This window comes from Camelus dromedarius, chromosome 13, assembly GCF_036321535.1.
Source record: "Camelus dromedarius isolate mCamDro1 chromosome 13, mCamDro1.pat, whole genome shotgun sequence".
Lineage (NCBI taxonomy): Eukaryota > Metazoa > Chordata > Mammalia > Artiodactyla > Camelidae > Camelus > Camelus dromedarius.
Window position 1 is genome coordinate 10,358,546 of NC_087448.1, and position 21,470 is coordinate 10,380,015.

The 21,470-nt window shown below is 46.7% G+C and overlaps 1 protein-coding gene across 5 annotated transcripts in view; it reads right to left on the reverse strand.

Annotated features, from left to right (window-relative positions):
- The window catches only part of FARP1 (FERM, ARH/RhoGEF and pleckstrin domain protein 1), a 277,276-nt gene that overhangs the window by 22,567 nt on the left and 233,239 nt on the right, over positions 1 to 21,470 (reverse strand). For 4 of the 5 annotated variants that reach the window (XM_064493014.1, XM_064493015.1, XM_031466236.2 and 1 more), the window contains exons 14-16: positions 19,262 to 19,449; positions 17,979 to 18,068; positions 16,834 to 16,967 (exon numbers count right to left, since the gene is read on the reverse strand). In XM_064493014.1, the coding sequence (XP_064349084.1) occupies positions 16,834 to 16,967; positions 17,979 to 18,068; positions 19,262 to 19,449 (412 nt within the window). The remainder of the gene's footprint in view (positions 1 to 16,833; positions 16,968 to 17,978; positions 18,069 to 19,261; positions 19,450 to 21,470) is intronic. The other variant, XM_031466240.2, reaches the window with a different exon arrangement.

The following is a 21,470-nucleotide window of genomic DNA, read 5'->3' on the forward strand; positions in this document are numbered from 1 at the left end:
CGGCTCCTCACCTAGCCCCTGGCTGCCCCCACCAGGCAGCACGAACACCGTATATTCCACTAGCTCAGTTCTAACTGGGCATACCTTGTGAATTACATCACAGGGGAGATGAGCACCAGGACCCATTAGGTAATTCAAGCTTCTCGAAAATAAAAGGAGCCGGGGTACCCATTACGCTCCCAGCCCTGCCTGGGTCTTCAGCAGCTCCCCTAGGGCTGTCTTTCTTTACCTGTTCTATTCTCTCCCATTGACACAGAGTCCCTCAATTCCTCTGCTTCCTCTTAGTGGCCAAAATAGACGTGTTGGATGATGGTAATAATTACTACTTGCTTCTCTCCTAAGTTTTCACTTCTTCCTAAGCAACCCCTTCTACTCTCTGTGGTTTCGATTCACGATGCCAAATCTGTACCCCAGTGTTCTGCGTAGCTACTGACTCGGGCACCGCAGTTCATACCTTCCTGAAGGAACTGCTCAAGTGACCCCACAGGTATGTCAAACTCAAGATGTTCCGTGCAGAGTTAATTATCTTGCTGCCAAAACCCAGTCTTCTTCCTCCATTTCCTTCACCGTTCGGCCTCAGTCTCAGGCTAGAAGCGTCTGTTACCCTCACTTGTCTGTCTCTCTTATCCATCGGATCCCATTCTCCCCCCAAATGAGGTCACCGGAGAATGCTCAGGCATCTGCCTTGGACCAGGCTCTCCTCCGAGACAGTCCTCAGCCCTCTGCTAACAACCACGTGTTATTCCAGCCTGTCAGCTACAGGGTTGTGGCATCTCTGGATTTTTGGCAAATGATTATTAATGAAGTCACAATGGAGACATTTATCATTTGGCCATTCTGTTGCTCCTGTGTGCGTCTGGGTGTAGACCTAAACTTACTGGTTGTTCTTCACCTTACACACTTGGGACAAAAAGGAGCTTCAGCCCGAAACAGAGGTTTTCTGCTATTCAGAACCACCCTCCACCCCTACCTCACCTTCAGCATCACAGGAAGCTCTTAGGGGTTGGGAAGTTCTCCTTCCCTCTTCCCCACGTCTGAACAACAAAGGAGGACCCAACTGCTGAGGCAGAAGGGCCTGAGGTTGACTACATGCCACACATCAATAAACAGAGGCAAGACACAATTTACAGTTGATTTCTGGGAAGGCAGCTATTATCTGGAACTTAAATCACTGACCCCCAAACCTTCAAATGGGCATGCCATTTGAGAAAGGTCTAGTTAATCTAAAGGATGTAATTTAGACATTTTAGCGAGAATCCTCTGGACTGAGTGGGCAAAGGGAGAAACAGGGGTCTCCGCTTCCATTAATAATGAGCAGCCTTTTCCCTCTCACGGAGAGCGTCCCCACCCAAGGGAAATGAAAAGCAGGAACGCAGACTGGGAGGAGGAGTGGGGAGAGGCAGAGGGGACCAAACTTCATTGACTTCACTTCCTTTCTTCTTTCGCCAACTATTTATTAGAAGAAAATGTACTGATGTTAAAACCCCAGACGCGAGGGGCCCTTCTCTCCTGCACTGGCTTGCTAGCAGAACCTTATTGTTTCGCGGAGCCTTTAGCATCTTCACTTTCATTTTAGAAACTGCTCTGGGCAGTATTGCCAGTCCCCTGTGTGCAGGGGAGACACTGATGTCAGTCCACTCAAGGGAGCAGCTCTAGGTGACGCGGTGAAACCAGGCTGAGGCCCTGGGAGTTCGTGCAGCCTGTACTGGCAGGTCTGTCCCCTCCCCACCGAGACAGGGCACGTGCCGCCCTGCTTGGTTCCAGAATATGGACTCAGCCCATGGGAAAGGGGACAAGACCCAGTGCTCTCACTGCCCTGTATAGACTCACTGTTGTGTTTATACTTCCTAGACGTTAATGCCAGCAAACCCACGAGTCTAAAGCATTTGCTTTATTGTAAAGAGCTAAAAGGTCACTTTATTGTGGGGAACATGAAAAAGTAATTACAACTCTTCCGGAACAGCCTCCGGATGTTAACCTCACAAGAAAAGGGTCCTTGTTTGGAAGATAGGGCCACATACTTGTTGTCTGTGTAATTACCGCGAGGCCACACAGCTGAAAATTCTCTTGACAGTTTCACTTTGGAAACCCACGTACCAAAGCAGCCTTCCAGATGCTGAATTCTGACCCTTGCACCATGATTAATGTGCTTCCAGGAGCAGCTACATGTTATCTCAGCACAGGTTTAAACACACACACAATCTGAGTCTTCCAGACCCTCTGCAAACACTTCATTCACCACTCCGTGAGCTGGTCAGCAACTCAGCAGCAGAAAGACCGAGGTTCAGGCTTCCCCTTCTCACAACGAAGTGAAGACTCATCTCCTCAGATTAAAACCCAGAGGCGAGCCGTGCAGCTCAGAGCTAGAGGGCTGACTTTTTTAACCTGGCTTTGTGTTGGGGCGCTCTCTGACCCTGGGAAAATAGATTAAACTGTGAAGTCTCATTTTTAGGCCTCATTTGCAAAACAAACATCATACCCTAATTCTTATTATTCCTTGTGGATCCTGTGACTCTAAATGTGTGTTTGGGTAGCTATGTAAATAAAAGAATAGCATGTAAATGAGCAAATGAATCAAGACAAATTTTCCATTAATATGTAGGGTGGGAAGGGTGGCTGGGTTCAAAAAGCAAACAAATTAGCCACAGTAATAGATTAGATTAATATATATATTAGCTGTGTGTAATATACGTGGATCTCAATATTCTTTGATGAATTTCAATATCCTTTGAAATCCCTGGAGAGGAAAATTGCATTCATTTGAACATTAATTCACATCCTCACTTGTGAGGAAGGCGTTTGTGCCTGAGGCGTCCTCCCTGGGCCGGGGTGCACGAGTTTCTCTCCTGCAGGGGTGGGGAAGGGATCCATCCTGCCCCTCGGCACCAGTGACAGGACAGCCTCTGATCTCAGGGTCTCACCTCCATCAATTACACTACTGGGCTGCTTACAGCTATGACTTTTGTTCTTCTGAGGTTTAACACCAGGTCTAGTCTAACAAGAGGTACAGAAATGACAGCCCGCTCCTGGTCAGCCTTGGTAGCATCCAGATGAGAGGCGGGTTCAGTGCTGTTAACGGGCCATGTATTAAAAAGCAGCAGAACAGAAGGGTCGTTTCCAATTCATCCGTGGCCTGGAGAGTGTGCTCTCTCAAGTGCTTTCCAGCAGAAACCCACCTGCAACTCAGGCCACTGGAAAAGTCATTTTCATTTTTCTAAAATAAAAGTAACTTGCTCTTAAAGCACAGGGGGTTATACAGTCAGGAATAAGGCAGATAACCTGAGAAAAACAGCTCCTGCATACGCGTGAGAACACGCACTGTTACTCGTGTTAAAATGAAGCAGTCACCAACAGCCGCTGCCCCTGGAACCCTAGGTGGACAGTGCACAGCCGAGCAGCGGCAGAATACAGTCAGGAGACCACGGTGTCCTTGACACGTCTCTCTTGCCTTTGAAACAAAGATGAAATTTTAAATAAATTTATATTAAAAAAAGTACATGTACAAACAGTTCCCCCTCAGGGTTTACCCGTGATCTGTATCTTGCCGTGGCTTCCCTCCATCTTTCCTCCGCTGTGTACTTTTCCAGGCTGGTTTCGCACTGCCTTGTCTCCAAGGAGTTGCACTGTTATTTTAATTCTTATTTTTCATTGAAATGTAGTCATTTGACAATGTTAGTTTCAGGTGTACAGCAAAGCAATTCAGTTCATTGTTGTTTGAGAGTAATGATTTTAAACCCTTTTTGCAGTCTTGTTTTAAAAACCAATGACAATCTTCAAACAAAAGCTTTTGCACACGAGAAGCAGCCCTGATCTCTCTGACTGAAGCAGGGAACGGAGGGCTCGGAGAACCGCCCTTGAGTTACATTTTTGAATACGACCTCAATGACTGTGGATTCTAAGAAAGTGGATGGTGGGGCACTGGGTCATGGTAGGAAAGGCAGACTGTGTCCACTGTCTTTTCTCCACTCAGAGGTCCTTCCCTTTAAGTCTCCAAAACTGTGCCATCCGATACAGTATCCATGTACAATTATTCAAATTTTAATTTTACATCACATGAAATGACACTGAAAATGTCAATTCCTCAGCCATATTTCAAAGGCTCAATGGCCACCTGTGGCTAGTGGCTATTATACTGAACAATGTGGCCACAGAACATTCCCACCACCGCAAGTCTGCTGGAAAGCATTGCTCTAGATCGAACTGGAGAACAAGGCACGTTGACAACTACCTCTCCTGCCCCAGGCTCACGGGCTCCAGGGAAAGTAAGAAGTGGGGTGTGGTCCTTCCTAGCTTTGTACCGAACAACGATCTCGCAAGGCACTCTCCCTCTCAGAGCCTCACTTGCCACAGGGGGACAGATGGCGATACATCCCCAAGATTGTTTTGATTGTCAAAGGAGACAGTTTAAGGAAAACGAAAAGATACCACAGAGATGCAAAGTGCTTTACTGTCTACACACTTCTGGTCTTAAGCTATGATTTTCTTCTAACACGTCGAGAAGACAGACGAGGATTTCTGTTCTGAGAAAGGGGTCAGACACCCACTGGCCTCCCGGCTTGGCATGAACAGAAAACAGAACGGGAGCTCCTGCGCTCTCCCCAGGCTCCACTTCCCTCTCGCCAGGCTGGGTCCGGCTGCCTCCTCCGTGCACAGCAGAGCGAGAGACGTCACCGGAACGCAAGCTCCAGCAGAACGCAACCGTGGCCTGTTTTGTTCCCTGAACACTGAGACGCATGACTAACGTACAGTATGGGCGCAGCCAATATTTGCTGAACAAACAAAAGAAGTTCACACCAGTCAAGCTTGCTCATCTGAGGATTTGCACGGACCCCACTGCCTATGAACAAAACAAAAAGGCAAAGGACCTGGGCTGTTTCATCGGTTGATGGCATTATTATCAAAGGAAGGCGGAGCTCTCGGGACAGCGCCAGAGTTGGGGGCGTGGCGGAGAGGAATGGCTGCAGATTTTTTGTTGGGGAGGGTTACAGCCACTGTGTGTCGAACATTCTAGAAACTATGCCAAATGCTTTATCAGCTCCTTCATCCCTCACAGACAAGAGGTTATTTCCACTTTACAATTCAAGACATGGATGTTAGAAAGGTTCAGGGATCTGCCCAAGGGCACACAGTGGTCAGTGGGGGAGTGGGGGCGGGACTAGAACTCAGGTCTGTGGGACTCCAAGGCCTGTTTTCTCTTAACTCTCGGCAAGGCCTAAAACCAACAGTATAAACGCAAAGGCCACAGCTCAAGGCCTTGCAGGGCAGACATGGCTCCTGCCGCCAAAATCCCGAGTGTGTAACCAGGAAGGAAAAGTGTCCCATCCATGTCCCCGTGCTGGCAGGCTGTGTGCCTGGGTGTACTCTGGTTGGGCGCGGCGTGGGCTGCGTGTGCAGCGCAGGTGAGCGGGAGGGGAAGTGACTATTTTAGAGCCCGCATCGGGCTGCGGTTTCCTGGGAGCCAGGAGGTTGCTCTCATGTTATAAGTGAACAGCCATGGAGCTGCTGCTGGGAGTTCTTTCCGTCCAAATGTTAGTTAGGCCTAAACTTTCTAGAACTAAAGGCATCACGACAGCCAGACCACCCAGTTTCAAAAATCAGTTGTGCTCCGAACTAGCTGTGTGACGTTTGCCAATTTACTCACCCTCTCTGTGCCTCCTTTCCTCCCCTGGGAGAACAACAACAAAAATAACATCTAGGAGGAGGAACACAGCTCAGTGGTAGAGCACATGCTTACACGCACGAGGTCCTGGGTTCAATCACCAGTATCTCCATTTAAAAAAAGCAAACAAAAAATCCAAACAAAACAAAAACAAAAACCCAACATCTACCTAATGGTGTTCTTGTAAAGATTAAATGACAAGATACATGAACAGGGTTTAACAGCATCTGGAGTATCAGAAACATTCAACTCCTGTGAGCAAAGGCTACCATCACCAAGATCCTAAAGCAACTCTTCTTCCAAAATTGAGCAGATTGAAGTCCTCCTTCAGCAGTAACACCCCAGAAGGAGATGTAAGGTCTTAGCACCTGTCTTGACCTCAATCAGAGCCAATGAGAGTCCAGGAGACATCCCTCTGTCATCCAGGCCTCACCTCCTGCCTGATTCAGCCAGAGCAAAAGATATCACTGCTCCAGGATTCCCCAGACACTACGGGAAGTAAAGAAAACAGACACAAAATACGGGTTTTCAAAAGAACTTAAGACATCACAGACGTGCTAGGAAACAAACGAGCACAAGAGCTTCCCAAAGACTCACAGGGGAGGGGACACAGCCTGTAGTTTACGCCTGCTAACCAGAAGAACATCCAACAGCTAATGTGGTTTGGAGAAACTTAGTGCGTGGAGAGAGCTAACTTTTCTTCTTCCTTTTGTTCCTTTAGCAAAAAGTCTGTACGTATGGTTTTACAGCCAAGGCCCTGGAAGAAATGCCACAGGGAGAGAAGAGGCTGTGTCAGGAAGTCAAACGGGAGGGTTAAGAGGCAGCACAGAGCCCCGTGAACAGCAAGGACGGGGAAGCCACCCTGCCTGGTTCAAGTCCAGGGTTAACTCTGCAACCTTTGGCAGGTGTTTCGTCTCACTGAGCCTCAGTTTCCTTAACGGGACCCACATCTTAGCGTGGAGAAGATTAAACTAGACACAGTGTGTACGTGCTTGGAGCAGTGCCTGGCGGGCACTGTTATTACTGTTGTTTTTACCACAATCGGTTGGGAGCGGACAGACAGGCTCCCAGGGCAAGTGGAAGGTCAAATTCTACAGGAGTCACTCTGGGTTACCATCCCAGCGGTGGCCACCTCGCCACAGAAACTCTTAGTAGATTAGAAAAAAATTCAAATTCATTTCCTCAGACTCCAGGCCTAAAGGTGATACTTCCACAAAGTCACCACAGGCGAGTGTTGACAAGATGCCATGTGCTTCCTGCCACTTTCGAGAGGACAGACACCACTAGAGGGTGTTCGCAGCAGAAGGGCCTGTCCACCAGCAGCGCTGACCTCCCGGAGCCGGGAGCGGGGACAAAGGAGACCCGGGTGCTGGATGGGGCTCTGCGGGCGTCTGCTGTGTGGCCCAGGGCCAGCCACTCTCTCGTTTTCTCCTCTGAAGATTAAGCAGTCACGGCAGATGCTGCCCCAGCCCCCTTGCAGGTGTAAAACCCGCTACTTCAACGACACAGCTTCAAAGACACAAGCTAGATCAGCTCAGACCAAAGTCCAAGTCAAACCTCTGTCACTTATGAGCTGCGTGGCCCTGGGCAGGGGGTTTGACCTCTGTGAGTCTCATTTTTTCAATCACAAAATGGGAACAATGACACCTCCTCCTGGAGAAGTTCTTCACCAGGGGTCAGCAGGCTTCTCGGTAAAGGGCCAGAGAGTCAGTATTTTAGGCTTTGCAGGCCATCCAAGCTCTGCCACAACTATTCAACTCTGCGGATTCAGCACCAAAGCAGCCAGGGACGATGGGGAAAAGGATGGACATGGCTGTGTTCCAATAAAGCTTTACTAACATACCCAGGTGGCAGATCTGGCTGTGGGCCAACCCCTGGTTTTTAAGATCAAGTGGAAAATGCATGTGAATATTAGTTTTGTAAGTATAAAAGCACTGTCCATCCTCATTTGCCCAGGCCCCTTTTGCTTTGAGCCTTTGAAACACAACAACAGGCAGGCTTAATATGCTTCACAATTTACCTTGGAGGGAACCAAGACATTTTCATGAATTTGTTAAGTATTTTGAGCAACTACTGTGTGGTGGGTCCTGCGTTTGTTGTAATGCATACTATTCATTTTTAATACAATTTTTAAAGGTTACACTCCATTTACAGTTATTACAAAATATTAGCTCTGTACCCCATGTTGTACATATAGTTCTGTAGTCTATCTTACACCCAATCTATAGTTTGTGAAATTACTTACTCCCAATGCTGTGAAAGAGAACTTTCTATGATGACGGAAAATTTTTTTTTAATGTCTGCTGTCCAGTACAGTAGCCACTAGCCACATGGGACTAACAGTCCTTGAAATATGGCTAGTGTTACTGAGAAACTGAATGTTTAATTTAAATTATTTTAAATTTAAACTGCTACAAGCAGCTAGCGGCTACCATCTGGGACAGGGCAGCTTTAGATGTCTTCGTTTCTCTTTTTCTTACACTGTTTTCCATTTGTTAACCGTTTCAGAATCTATGTGGAAGATGAGGCATAGGATTTAGAACCATAATAAAAATGGGCCTGAACAAGAGATGAGGTACAGTTTCCATTTGTTCCAACAAGCAGCCCTTATCAGGAGTGCCACCCTACAGTAAGAGGCACGGGGGAGCCCCACCCCCACCCCCAAGGAGACTACAGTCTTGGCAGATGCTAAGACGCTCGCACGAGGAACCGAGATTCCAGGCGAGCCCTGACTGGTGGGGTCAACCCAGGAAGGCTAGTAACTACCCTGGGAGTTCAGAGGAGGAGGGATGGAGGTTGGTGGGGGAGGGAAGGAGGACTCATGGCTTCTGAACTGGGCTAGCTCAGTTTTACAGGTGAAAAAATCAATGCGGTTAATTGACTTTGCTGGATTACAGAGTGACTCAGGATTCCTGACATGCGGGGGTCATAACCCCAACCTCCTACTCATGACAAAATTCATGACTGCTGGCGTGCTGGGAGCGCTTCAAGCTGGTGAGGCAGTGGGAGGAAGTTCCACAAGAAAAATCAGCCCTGCAGCTGATTTTACTCTGAGTCAAGTTTGCATTGCCAGTAGTGAGAGTACGGGCAGACAGGAGACCGCTGCACTGTGAGAATCAGCCGGCCAGAAGCAAAGGGTGTGGGGCACAAATGATTACTCCGTGGAATAACTTACAGGGATTTTCCACAGTCAGCCTCTATGAATGTTTTCATCGTGGGCAACAACAAAATAATAATCAGATCCTATGCTTAGGTGGATGTGGGAAACAGTCCACAGACATCCCCTTTGTGGGGGACCGTATAAACTATCCGCTGGGGCAGAGACAGCCACTGCTTCACTGTGGGGCAGCAGCCATCAGCCACTGGTGACCTCTCAGAAGTATGGTGCCAGGGATTCGATCCACTGTTGGTGATTCAGAGATGAAGTGTGGTGGTGCTGACTCTCAGAGCTGAGAGGAGGGGAGGGGTGGGCATGCGTGTGCAGTACATGGCGTGTGCTCCTGCCTCCACCACAAGGGGATGCTGTCCCGACTGAGAGAGGATGTTATGAGAAACTGCTTCTGATGGAAGGTCGAGGTGGCTGCCTTTGGGAATGGTGGCCACCTCAGGGGCCAGAAAAAAGAATAGTGTCCCTGCCCACCCTGCTTACAGGACCCTCAGGGGTGCAGCAAGCTCACAGGCTGTCCAGCCACATGGCTCCTTTCTACGTTTCCTGGAATGATCCCAAGTTCAAGCTCAGGCCAGAGAAGATGAGTTTATTAACATCAAAATTCTCCACCTCGGAATTCCTTGAAAAACTAAAAATAGAGTTACTATATGGTCTAGCAATCCCACTCCTGGGTATATAACTGGAGAGAACTCTAAGTCAAAAAGATACATGCACCCCAATGTTCATAGCAGCACTATATACAATAGCCAAGACATGGAAGCCACCTAAATGTTCATCAACAGATGGCTGGATAAAGAAGTTGGGGTATATATACACAATGGAATACTACTCAGCCTTAAAGAGAACAAAACAATGCCATTTGCAGTAATATGAATGGACCTGGAGATTTTATCATACTTAGTGAAGTAAGCCAGAAAGAGAAAGAAAAACACCACATGATATCACTTATATCTGGAATCAAAAAAAAAGAGAGAGAGACAAATGAACTTCTTTACAAAACAGAAGCAAATGCATAGAAAAAAAACTTATGGTTACCAGGGGGAAAAGCGGGCAAGTGGAGGGATAAACTGGGAGTTTGGGATTTGCAGATACTAACTACTATACATAAAATAGAAAAACAACAAGGTCCTCCTGTGTAGCACAGGGAACTACATTCAATATCTTGTAATAGCCTATAATGAAAAAGAATATGAAAATAACATATATATGTGTAACTGAATCACTGTGCTATACACCAGAAGTTAACACAGCATTGTAAACCAACTATACTTCAATAAAAAAAGTCTCCACAAAAAAAAAAAAGAAGAAAAAAAAATCTCCACCTTGAGAGAAAAGTGCGGCATGTGACCACCTGGGATGATTGTTCGCCATACCCCTCACCGGGTCACATAAGAGGGTAAAAAGCCTGTTTTCACTTCCCCATCTGTTTAAAAGCAAGCCCCTGGATCTCACAGAGCTGTAGCGCAATACAGGGAAACAGCAGTGGGGGATGAAAAGAGCCTCCAAGAATGAGGAAGGTGAAGAGAAGGGAGATGCATTGGAGTTCTGCATTCAGACAGAAAAGCACCTGGAAAGGTGAGCCCCGCCCACCAGCGACAGTGTCCTCAGTCAGTAGGATGATAAGAGCTGAGCTTGCTCTCAGCTTAGCTACCATTTTAGCGTTCAGCTGGGGTCCTACGTTTACCTTAACCCATCAAGGCCTGGCTGTGAATGCTGACTGGGTCCGAATGGAGGCAATTTGATCCGCAAACACACCTGCCACCTGAGGCTCACCTGCCCCCTCCGTGAGGTTCCAATGAGTTAATCCGCGAGAGCACTTGGGCAGAGTCCCTCAGAGAACCCCACAGGCATGGTGGCCCTCACACACGAGGCACTGGTTTGAAGCCTCTTGTCTTTTCCTGCACTGGATTCCCTATGATTTGTTTTTTCTTTTCTTAAAAAATTGTGGCAAAATATATAGAACCTAAAATTTACCTTCTTAACCATTTTTTTTAAACTATTCGGTTCAGTGGCATTAAATACATTCATATTGTTGTGCAACCCCCAGCACCATCCTCCTCTAGAACCTTTTCATCTTCCCAAACCGAAATTTCACATCCCCTGAACACTAACTCCCCATTTGCCTCTTCCCAGCCCCTGGCAGCCATCATCCCCTCTTCTGTCTCTCTGAACCTGAGTATTCTCGGTACCTCATGTAAGTGGAATCGTATTGGTCTTGACTTCTCCTTCACTTAGTATCATGCCTTTAAGTTTCACCCACGTTGTAGCAGGTGTCAGGCTGAACTTCCTTTTGTTTTATATTAGTTTAAAAAAAACTTTAATTCATTTTTAAAATGGAGGTACTGGGGATTGAACCCAGGACCTAGCACATGTCAAGGATGCACCCTACCACTGAGCTCTACCCACCTCCCTGCCCTTCCTTTTAAAGACTGAATCACGTTCCATTGCATGGATAGACCACACTTGGTTTATCCATTCACATGTCAATGGATAGGAGCTTGTTTCAACCATTCGGCTCCTGTGAATAACGCTGCTATGAACACTGACTACAAGTTACCTGTTCCAGTCCTTTCTTTCGCTTCTTTTGGGTATATCCCTAACAGTGGAACTGCTGGATTGTATAGTAATTCTATATTGACTCTTTTGAGGAATCCCTGTGACCTTTCAATGACACCCAGAGCTGGTAGGATAAGAAAAAGATTTATTCATTTTCCTCTATGATGGTTCACAGGCACCACTGTTAAGATGCCCGTGAACATCTTTCTGGGGGTGATACCAACAGTTTTCTCACCCACTCAGTCATTTCTGCTCCACTTCAAGCTCAGCCCCTGGAGCCTAATGGTGAGACAAAGCCAGTCCACCTATGAAATTCCTAATTGCAGGCTGCAAGAACGTCACCGCCCTGAGAGAGGAGCCTCCTTCCCGCTCTGGATGGGCACGTGATCCCCCACAGACACCGACCATGTGTCTGATCGCTGCAGAGCCCCCTGGCACCCTAAGCCTACTCCTGCATCCCTGCACCGCCTTGAACCATCTCTGCCCTCCTGGGCATCAGTCCCCAAGTCACGCTCTCCTCTGGGACCCTCCACCCCTGCTCTCTCGTTCTCTCTTCCCGTATCTGGTGGCTTCTTCAAGCTTCCTTTGCTGGCTCGTGCTCCGCCCTAAGCTATGATTATGGAAAGTTGCCCCCAAAGTATATTCAGGAAGATTCTGCCCCCGGCCCTCTTTTGTCTCAGTTATTCCCTTCCTTAAAGATCTGATTCTTGTGGATAATTTCCATGCCTACACCACTGCGCCTGACTTCCTCCCCATGTCTGAGACTGGGGTTTCCACCTGCCTGTACGATTTCATCACTGACCCCTCAAAACTGATGTGCCCCAAAGCAAGCTCATGTTCCCTCCATTTTACTTGCTTTTCCCCTTTCGTTCTTAATGCCTGTCTTAAATTTCACGAACATCCTCCCAGTTAACCAGGCTCAAAGCTCCAGGGCTTCCCCCTGCTCCTCCTTTGTCCCACGAGCCGACTTGGTGAATCTCGACATCCCGTCTTCCCAGCCCTCCTAGCTGCACTTCTCTACCCCTTTCAAGGGGCTCAACCTCAAGGATCTTAAAAAAAAAAAATCCAACAAAAACTCAGCTGATCCCTCTTGGAAGCCAACCCTGAGTGCCTCCTTGTCTGCCCCCGGCTCCCCCGGATTCCAGCTCCCTGGCAGCCAGCCGAGTTCTGTACCCAGCAGAGCCAAGGCGCCCTGTACCGGGCCAGGTCTGCATCCATCCCTGGGGACGGACCTGACCAGCCTGGACTCTGCACCTGCAGGTCATTTCAGGGCTGGAACTCAGGGCTTCTGACTGAAGGCCAAAGGTTGTTAGTGCCTTTCTCTGAATGCATTTGAACAGCTCAGTAAAAACATCTTTGCTCTCAAAAGGAGAAGAATGCTTCACGGTTTCACAGGTCACCAAACCTGTCTCATTGTTTTTGAAGGAACAGGGTAATGTGGGTTTGCACCAGAACGAAACACTCCATCCCCTTCTCAGGTGTGTTGACTTAGGAGCACGAGCTGTGGGGCCGGGGCCGGGTGTGTGTGCTGAGCCGGGGCTCAGCTTAACTGCTTAGGAAGTCTTCCCGGGACTTTTTCTGCCCTGTAGTTTCCCACTGCTGATGGAAGTACCTGACAACCTAACGCAGGACTGCAAAGGCAGAGCACGGCGGCTGTGTCACTTAAGCACCAAATCTGGGGGACCCCAAGCATTGTGAACTTCAGCTTTCTTTCTATTCACAAAAATAATTTAAAATATTATCACTGAGTCAAGTCGATAGTAATATGCTATTAAAAGAGAAAGGACAGGCCCAATATGGAGTCACCTGGGCTAAAATCAAGACTTAATACCTAACCTCACTGCAGTTACAACCTCTCCCAGGAATGTTCCCATAACCAGTTAGTCCGGAATTTTCCCGTCAGCACCAATGAGGTCATCTGTCACATGGGCCCCTCTAATCCCCAGAGGAAGATGAAGCCATCAGCCAGACCCCTTCATCCTCCGGGTAGGTTACCTAAGCCTGAAATCATGTTTTTTGTTTATTCCTTGTTTTGCCTGTAAAAACCTTTTCCTTTCTGGAGCTTCCTGGAGCCCCCCTCCACTTGCTAGATGGGGTGCCACCCACTCACGAATCATTCAGTAAAACCAGTTAGGTCTTTAACACTTGCACAGTTGAATTTTGGTTTCTAACAGAACCAACACTGGTTTCTTAGTGCACAGTGACAGAAGTTGGCCTCAGGGGATGGGAGGGGGTATGTGTGCAGAAACTCCCCTGTCACAGCAGCTTCTCTCTAAAACTTCAAAATAAAGTTGATATAAACACATGGTCAGCTTTCCTCTCTTTCTATGTGTGGGGCGAACAGGAAGCCCCTTACAAACACTGACTCATTCAGGTCACGTAACAGCCTACGAGGTGGAGACCATACCCACGTCTTATAGGTGAGGAGACAAGGCCGTCCAAGGCCACGGACAGCTGGACGTGGACCTCAGGTCCTGGTCCTGACGGGTGACGGTGGAGGCAGACGCAGCCATCCCCCTGGACATGAGACAGTTCGTGTCTCCCATCTCAAGGTGTGAAGTCACATACAAACACACATACACAGGCACGGTCTGTCAGTAACCCTGAGCAAAGTTGTTTCTTAATAAACTTCCCTGTGATCCATTCTTTGCACTGAACATAGTCACTTTTGAGTTGCCTCTTCTCTGTGGGCATAAATGGCGCACGTGTCCTCCAAGACAGAACTGGCCAGGGATGCCCTCCGCCCACACTGGGTGTGGCCCACTCGTCGCTGTGCGTCCACCAGAGGGCCTGGCCTTCCTTGCACCATGAGCCTGCCTCCTCCCAGAGACAGCAGGTCCCCAGCAGGCAGAGCCTGATGCCTGCTCGCTCACTCACCCACACATGCATTCATTCACTCACTGCTTATAGAAGAAACAAGAATTATAAGCAAAATGCAAGCGAAAGAATCACAGGGTCTTCAGTTTGTCACAGGCACTCCACAACATCTGTTCCAGAAAAGTTATTCATTACCATCATCCCAAGAAACACTTTAAAAATACACTTTTCTGGGTTTCATTCCAATGTTCTGATTGAGGAGGGCCAGGTGGGGCCTGGCAATCTGTATTTTTCAAAACTCCCCTGACCCACCAACCCCAGGTGACCCTGATGTGGAGCCAGGAGTGGGGTTTCACCCAACAGGTAAGTACCTTCTGGAAACGGAGAACCTCAGCTCAAGAAACCCCGAGGGTTTCCTACAGTTCTCCCAAGTTCCCTGGCGGCAGGAGCTGAGGCCACCACGCGGGGCTGCCAGGGGACTGCCAACTGAGGACACTCCCTGTGCATGACCTCCCCAACATTATTTAAATCAACTGCCAGGGGGACTGACACTGCTCTAGTGACACCAGCTTGAGATGCTCTGAGCCGACGGGAAGACACCATTAACACACATTTCATTGGCCAGAAAACCAACAGTTAATTGATTTCTCCGGAACTGTGAGGTTTTTGACTCCATTACGAAAGCATCATTCAGCTTTGTGTGAATGAGGAGGCCGTATGGTGGGATACACCTGGAAGTTTTCAGGTAAATTTGTGGAGGGTAAAATAAAGTTAGATGCTGTAGATTTTGTTTGTTTGTTTAAATTTTGAGAAGTGGTCCTTCTTTTGCCTTCACAGCGTGAAGCTAGAGTAAGACTTTAAACTGGCATCTTCAGTCTCTCCCCACTTCAGTGAGGCTGACTCGGTTTTGGTCCATCCTGGCTGTGCCCTCCTCCCTGGGGCATCTTAGTGAAACCTCCCACCTCCTTCTATCACAGGAGAGAGAACTTCACATGAATTATCTCCAGGTTAAAAAACAAGGACGAACGTCTAAGCATATTTGCTTCAGGACCCAGGGAGCAGCTCTGTGAATCTGTGACCTGATGCTTGAGTCCCATGGTTGGGATCGCCTGGGGTAACACTGCCTCATCCAGGGCTCCCGCAGTCACTCAGTGCCCCTGACACTACTGGGAACCAAACTCCCACCTCTAGTGATGATGATACACTCCATAGCGGGTTTCATTTCTGCCCAAAACACAGTAGCAAATTTTCACTATTATCTCCTGCCATTTTTCAAATGCATGTTTAGGAGACCATCACCTCCTACGTCTACATATAAAACTATCTTTAAAAAAAACCCCATGAGAATTTTCTGTAAAAGATTCCATTTTAGGCAAGAGAATATCAGACTTTGCATTCTACAGTATACAAAATGTTTCCTGAGTTTTTGCACCCATAGATTAATATATTATATGATGTCTAATAAACAGACTTAATACGAGTTTCAATCAGTCTGCTATTCATGGATATTTAGGTCATTTCCCATCTTTTAAGTCTGCCATGGGTATCTTTGCCATTTGTCATTTCACATTAGAATATATCCTTAAAATAAATTCCTGGCAGTGGGATTCAAGGTAAAAGCATGTGTGTGCATGTGTGTGGTGCACAGGGCTCTATTTTTCAAAGCACTCTTTAAACACTGTGAAATATAATACTGAACTATTTAGTACTCAGACACATACTACTTCAATGACAATAAAGCAAAACCCAGTAAAATATCACCAACACCCCTAAAGGTCTGTCATATATGCCTCTACTCCTTAAAACCCTTATTGTCCTTCCAGAAGTAATTACTATCTCTATTTTGTGGCGTTTCTTTAATTATCACCAGAGAACATGTTTGTTTTTTTTTTGGTAATCTCATCTCCATTGTTAACAATTTAATGTATATTCTTCTAGACTTTTTCAAAACTTATACTAAATATGTTTATAGCATCTTAAAAATCCGCTTTATTGAAACAGAATTTACACACAATAACAGTGAGTAAGTGTACAGCTGACCTCGAACATCACGGGTTTGGCCGGTGTGGGTCCACCCACTGCAGGCTTTTTTCACTAAATTTGTACACTGGTACACGATCGGCGGTTGGTTGATTCTGAGGCTAATAAAGAGGGCCAACTGTAAAGTTATACTCAGATTTTTGACTGTGTGGAGGGTTGGTGCCTCTAACCGCCCCTAGTCAACTGTGTATGGTATATAGCATGTCACCGCTTTCATATCATGATACAGATTTTATATATATAATATCGATTATATATAAATATACAGAACAACTCCATCATCCCCAAAACATCCCGGGGCCACCTCTGCAATTCATTCCCTCCCTCCACCCCTGGCAGAAGACATGCATTCTGAAGAATTGTAAGCCAAAGGAAAAAAAAAAGAAATTCAAGATGAGATCCAGTCCAGGTAGATTTAACCAGAAATCACTGTAAGCTTGGCTTATTCTCAGCCAGCTTCTCGCTTTGTCTTTGCTCACGGCTGCTGCTGCTAAGGAACCACACATAAGTAATATCGGAAAGAGAGAGAGAGGAAGACAGAGGAGGGCCGTGGGGGCGAGACAGGACGGTCACGCCCAGCCACTGTACTCACCACAGAGCCAGTCGTTGCTCAATTTCCTTGAGAAAATTCGTATGGAATTTGTGCAAAGGTTCAAAATTCGGGAATATGAGACTTTTCAAGGTTTCGGGCATGGAGTCCTCTTTGCTCACTGTGCTCTGAAACCACTGGGGATAAAAAGAGGACACACTCAGAGGTAAAGGCGAAGGATGAAGGTTTGCAGTTCTTCCGAGGTAACGCGGCAGGTGGCCACGCAGGGAGGCTAGTGGCCTTTCCCGCTGCACCTGTAGCATTTTGAGCGCATCAGGCCTCTGGGCCTTACTGCTTTCCCTGCTTCCACTCGGTTGGGTGAGAAGCACCCAGCGCTTTATGACTGTTCCCTGAAATTTGTTATCAATTGCCTGCTGGAGTCAGGATAAATCTCTCAAGCAGGTAGCTGCTCAAATCAAAGCCTCCATCGTGGCCAACTCACTTGGTCATCACTGACTCAAGCCACTGAGCACGACCTGGTTCAGCCCTTGAGAAACTTCCATCTCTGCCTCTTTGTTGAAAGGCTAAGCAGGGAGGTGGCTGAACCAGAGAGGTGAAGCCTCTGCCTTCGCACACATCACTCACCTTGCTGAGCGGAGGCCAGGTTCTATGTGAGTGCCTGCCCCAGGGGCACAGAAACCCAGCGATTCTGGTGGACTAGTGCCCTCGCAGAATCCAGGGTCATAAGGACATCCACAAGGGTTTGAATTCCTTTCCAAGACTGAACAGGACTGATTAAAATAATAAAAGGCAGTCTTTTTGGCAGCTTTTGCTGACATGGCTCGATTTGTTATCAAAGATAAAATGAGGCTTCTAATTTACCTCTGAGGTCTCCCTGTGGCAAAAATTATGAGCAAAACATGAGATGTTCTGCGTCGGTGCAGGCTGACGGTAAAATGCTTACTTTTAAATTTCTCCACTTGAGAAACTTCTTTCCTTTTGCACTTAAAAATCACAATGATACAACTTTTATAGAGCGTATTCCAAATTAAACACACTGTTACTGCCTCATTTCTACAACCCAGGAGCCAAATCCTTTTAATTGGAGTCAGAGAACCCAACACTTAATTAGATCCAGCTTTTCTCCTCAAGCTGAGTATTAGTCGAGATAAATTATGTAATTTAATGCTTGAGGGGAATACACATACCGAAGTGATGACTTCAAGGTCCTTCAGATATGTTCTCTCGGTGGTGGAGACTTCCTTGGCGATGAAGTATGCTTTGTCCGTTGGGAATCTCTGCGAAATCCATAAAAAGAAAAAAGATACCATTTTTGAGTCTCAGTCTCTAAGGACGTCCTGATTATAAGAAAGTGCTCATTAAAGTGCTACATTCTGATCTTTCGTTGACCACTATCAAGGCTAAATAAACCCTATTTATTCTCCTTTTTGTGTGAGAGGAATGAGGGTACAAGAATGGATTTCCAAGATGAGAAAATAGTCTAGGAATGTTTCCTTCCATGTGAATACCACCCGCAGTGAAAGGTCCCGGCTGGGCGTACGAGCCACCACTCAGGACTAGTCATTCAGAAATGGGCGTCTGAAAATCTACTTAGTAAAATATCAAAGTGATGCAGCCTTCAAGGAAAGGAAGGAAACAGAAACCACAGCAGCCTTTGGCCTGGGTGCTGTGGATGACGCTGGTGTTCAGGAAATGGAAGCTACGTTCTTCGTGGGAGCATGGAGGGTGGTGGATCCCAAGGGACTAGGGTGGTGGAAGCAGAAGTCCATGGGTTAGGTGGGCAGGCAGCTCCGCTCTAGAGCCGGCCAGCCATAGGTTTCACTTTCTTTTTGACCAAAGAGTAAGGAAATCCCTCATTGTTAACCATTTTGCTCTCTTCCCACAAGAGTCCATGAGATTCCACCCCTGGAGATACACGCGAAGTAGAGATGAGAACAGATGCTTGTGAACATACTTCCAGCACCTGATACAAAATAGCCAATAGGAGGAGAGGGCCCAGCTGGCCATCCATGGATGGGTGGATCAACCAAACGTGGTATCTCCATACAATGGAATACCATTCAACCTTAAAGGAAATTTCAACCCGGGCTACAGCATGGATCAAGCTTGAGGACATTACGCTCAAGGACATAAGCCCATCACAAAGAGACAGTTACTGTATGATTCTACTTACAGGAGGTTCATTCCTAGAGTCATCAATTCACAGAGACAGAAAGCAGAATGGTGGCTGGCGGGGGCTGGGGGCGGTGTGGGGAGCTAGTGTTCAATGTGCATGGAGCTGCAGCTTGGAAGGCTGACAAAGTTCTAGAAATGAATCGTGATGAGGGTTATACAACACTGTGAATGCACTTAATGCCACTGAATGGGATGCTTAGGAATGGTTACAATGGCAAATTTTATGTTATGTATATTACTGAAATTAAAAAAAAAAAAAAAAGATGAGCAGATAAGCCCACACCCGTCCTCACACCTTTCGCCGGCCGTCCTCCTCGTCGTCCGTCCGAGGGCCTGCCTGGTCGTTGAGCAGTGGGCTGACCAAGGGAGATGCCTGCTTGGTGTCGGGGCTCAGGTTGGGGGACAGGATGGCGTTGGCAGGGGCGGCTCCTCCCTGCGAGTTGATGGACAGCTCTGAAAGGTGAGGGCTACCAGTCAGGGAGCCTGTTTGGGGATGAGAAGTATTAAAGAAAAAAAAAAGTAATTCCTTCTGGGACCTGGTTTCTACTTACAACTTTCACCTTTTCAAATCTTTAAGAACCCTGACTACCTTATGACATACTTAATGCACTTCACGATTTTCTAGTTTTTTTTCTGTCCTAAGTTGCAGCTGCCTTCATATTAAAGATACCATTCAGTGGAGCCACAGTTACATCATTAATGATAAGTTGGAGAACTCTGCTTTGAGAATAATTACTATAGTTTAAAAGCATCGTGTATCCCCCAATAGAGTCATTACCTCCTAACTACTGCCTTAGCTTCTAAGAATTACTCGAGAAAGACACAGTGTCTATATCACAAGGAGACGTGGGAAAGGACTAGAAAACAGAGCTATTCTAATAGAAGACTAAAGGACTGGGACACCCAGGACAGACTACGGCTCAGAGCAGTGGGGCTCAGCTAAAGGGAAAGCAGCTACCTCCCCTTCTACGAAGAACAGAAGCAAGCTCGTTATACCTGGTGATGTCACTCCATGTCTCTCTCACTGTTTGGGACAGAAACACTAGCATCACATTTACAGGCAAAGGTGATCATTTAAAAACACAAAGCTGGAGGTCATTACATGATCACAATTCCCCTTGATGAGTCAAAAAATGACAGGCAATTAATTATTCCTCTGCAAAGGATACTATAATAAATAATATGAAAATGCATAATTACCCATGATGAGTCAGCCAAACGAGATGACGTGCACCTGAAACTCTTTGCCAACAGACTTTTGCAAATACAGATATCTCAACTTATTGAAACTAAATGGGATGTTTCAAAATCTACTTCTAAACCAAATGGTTCTGCCTAACAGATTTATATGCAGATTTGCAAAAACTAGGATTAGGGTCAAAGTTCACGTAGCCCGCAGTCGGGTGAGTTACTGTCACAGGAAAAGACTACACATGTGCTTTCTCCGTTTTCCTATATACAGATTCATGCTCATTGCTACTCCGCACACAATCAAGGATCTCATTGAGAAAGGAGAAGTGCTGTTTTCTGGGCGTCCCCCTCATTTTCTTGACCTCTACCCTCTCTCTCTGGATTCATTCCTGTCCACAGAAATTACAAGATAGGTCAGCCTAGAATGGAGCTGATGACGTTGGATAGTGAATTTCATCCCCATATGAATGAACCACGCAGAGACCACCACCAGCTCCCCTCGGGTCCCAGGTTGATCCACTAGCTGTGTCACCAACACATGGGGGAAAAGCCACCACACCCACAAAAACGACGAAAAGCAGACATCCTGCCCACTGAAGAACAAGATTAGGAAACGTCAGGAAAAGTCAGGTTGAAGAAGTGCGCTTTAAAAAAAGAAACAAAAACCCTCCATTGAAATTCCTTGCATTTTCAGACACATCATTAAAACAAAGTCCTGATGTTAGACAAGACCCAATCACCCCACACACCATCAGACCCAGTGAAACCCGGAGAAAAAGGCCAGAAATTGCTTCACAAATGTCAATTTTATTGACACTAGTGCACAACTGGATACAATAATTTTGAGAGAACTGGAATTTGTCAGATAGAAATAGTGACAACAATTATAACTGCAATTGATTCAGGTACTACACTATTCTTTTTTTTTTTTTTTTTTTTAAGAATCACAAAAAGAAAAAAATGTTATCACTACAAATAGGAATCAGAAAAGAGAAATTCTGGCAGTCTGGAGATCAAAACATTTCATGCATTTGTGAGTCGCTGTTCAGAGAGTCACTTTGTATTTGTCCGCCATCATCTGGCAGAATCTGGGGGCTTACCTTCAGCTCACACTCTGTGTGTGAGACCAGGTGAGGCGGGTGTAAGGGAGAACATGCTGGGCCTTGAATTTGCAGCGATGTGGAACAGAGAAAGCGTGTGCCTCATCATTGAAAGAGTTGGAGCCAAGAACAAAAAAGGCTACCTTGAAGGAAGAGTAAGGGGGTGGGGCAGCCGTACCAGTCAGGCCCTGGTCAGCAACCAGCAGCAGATAA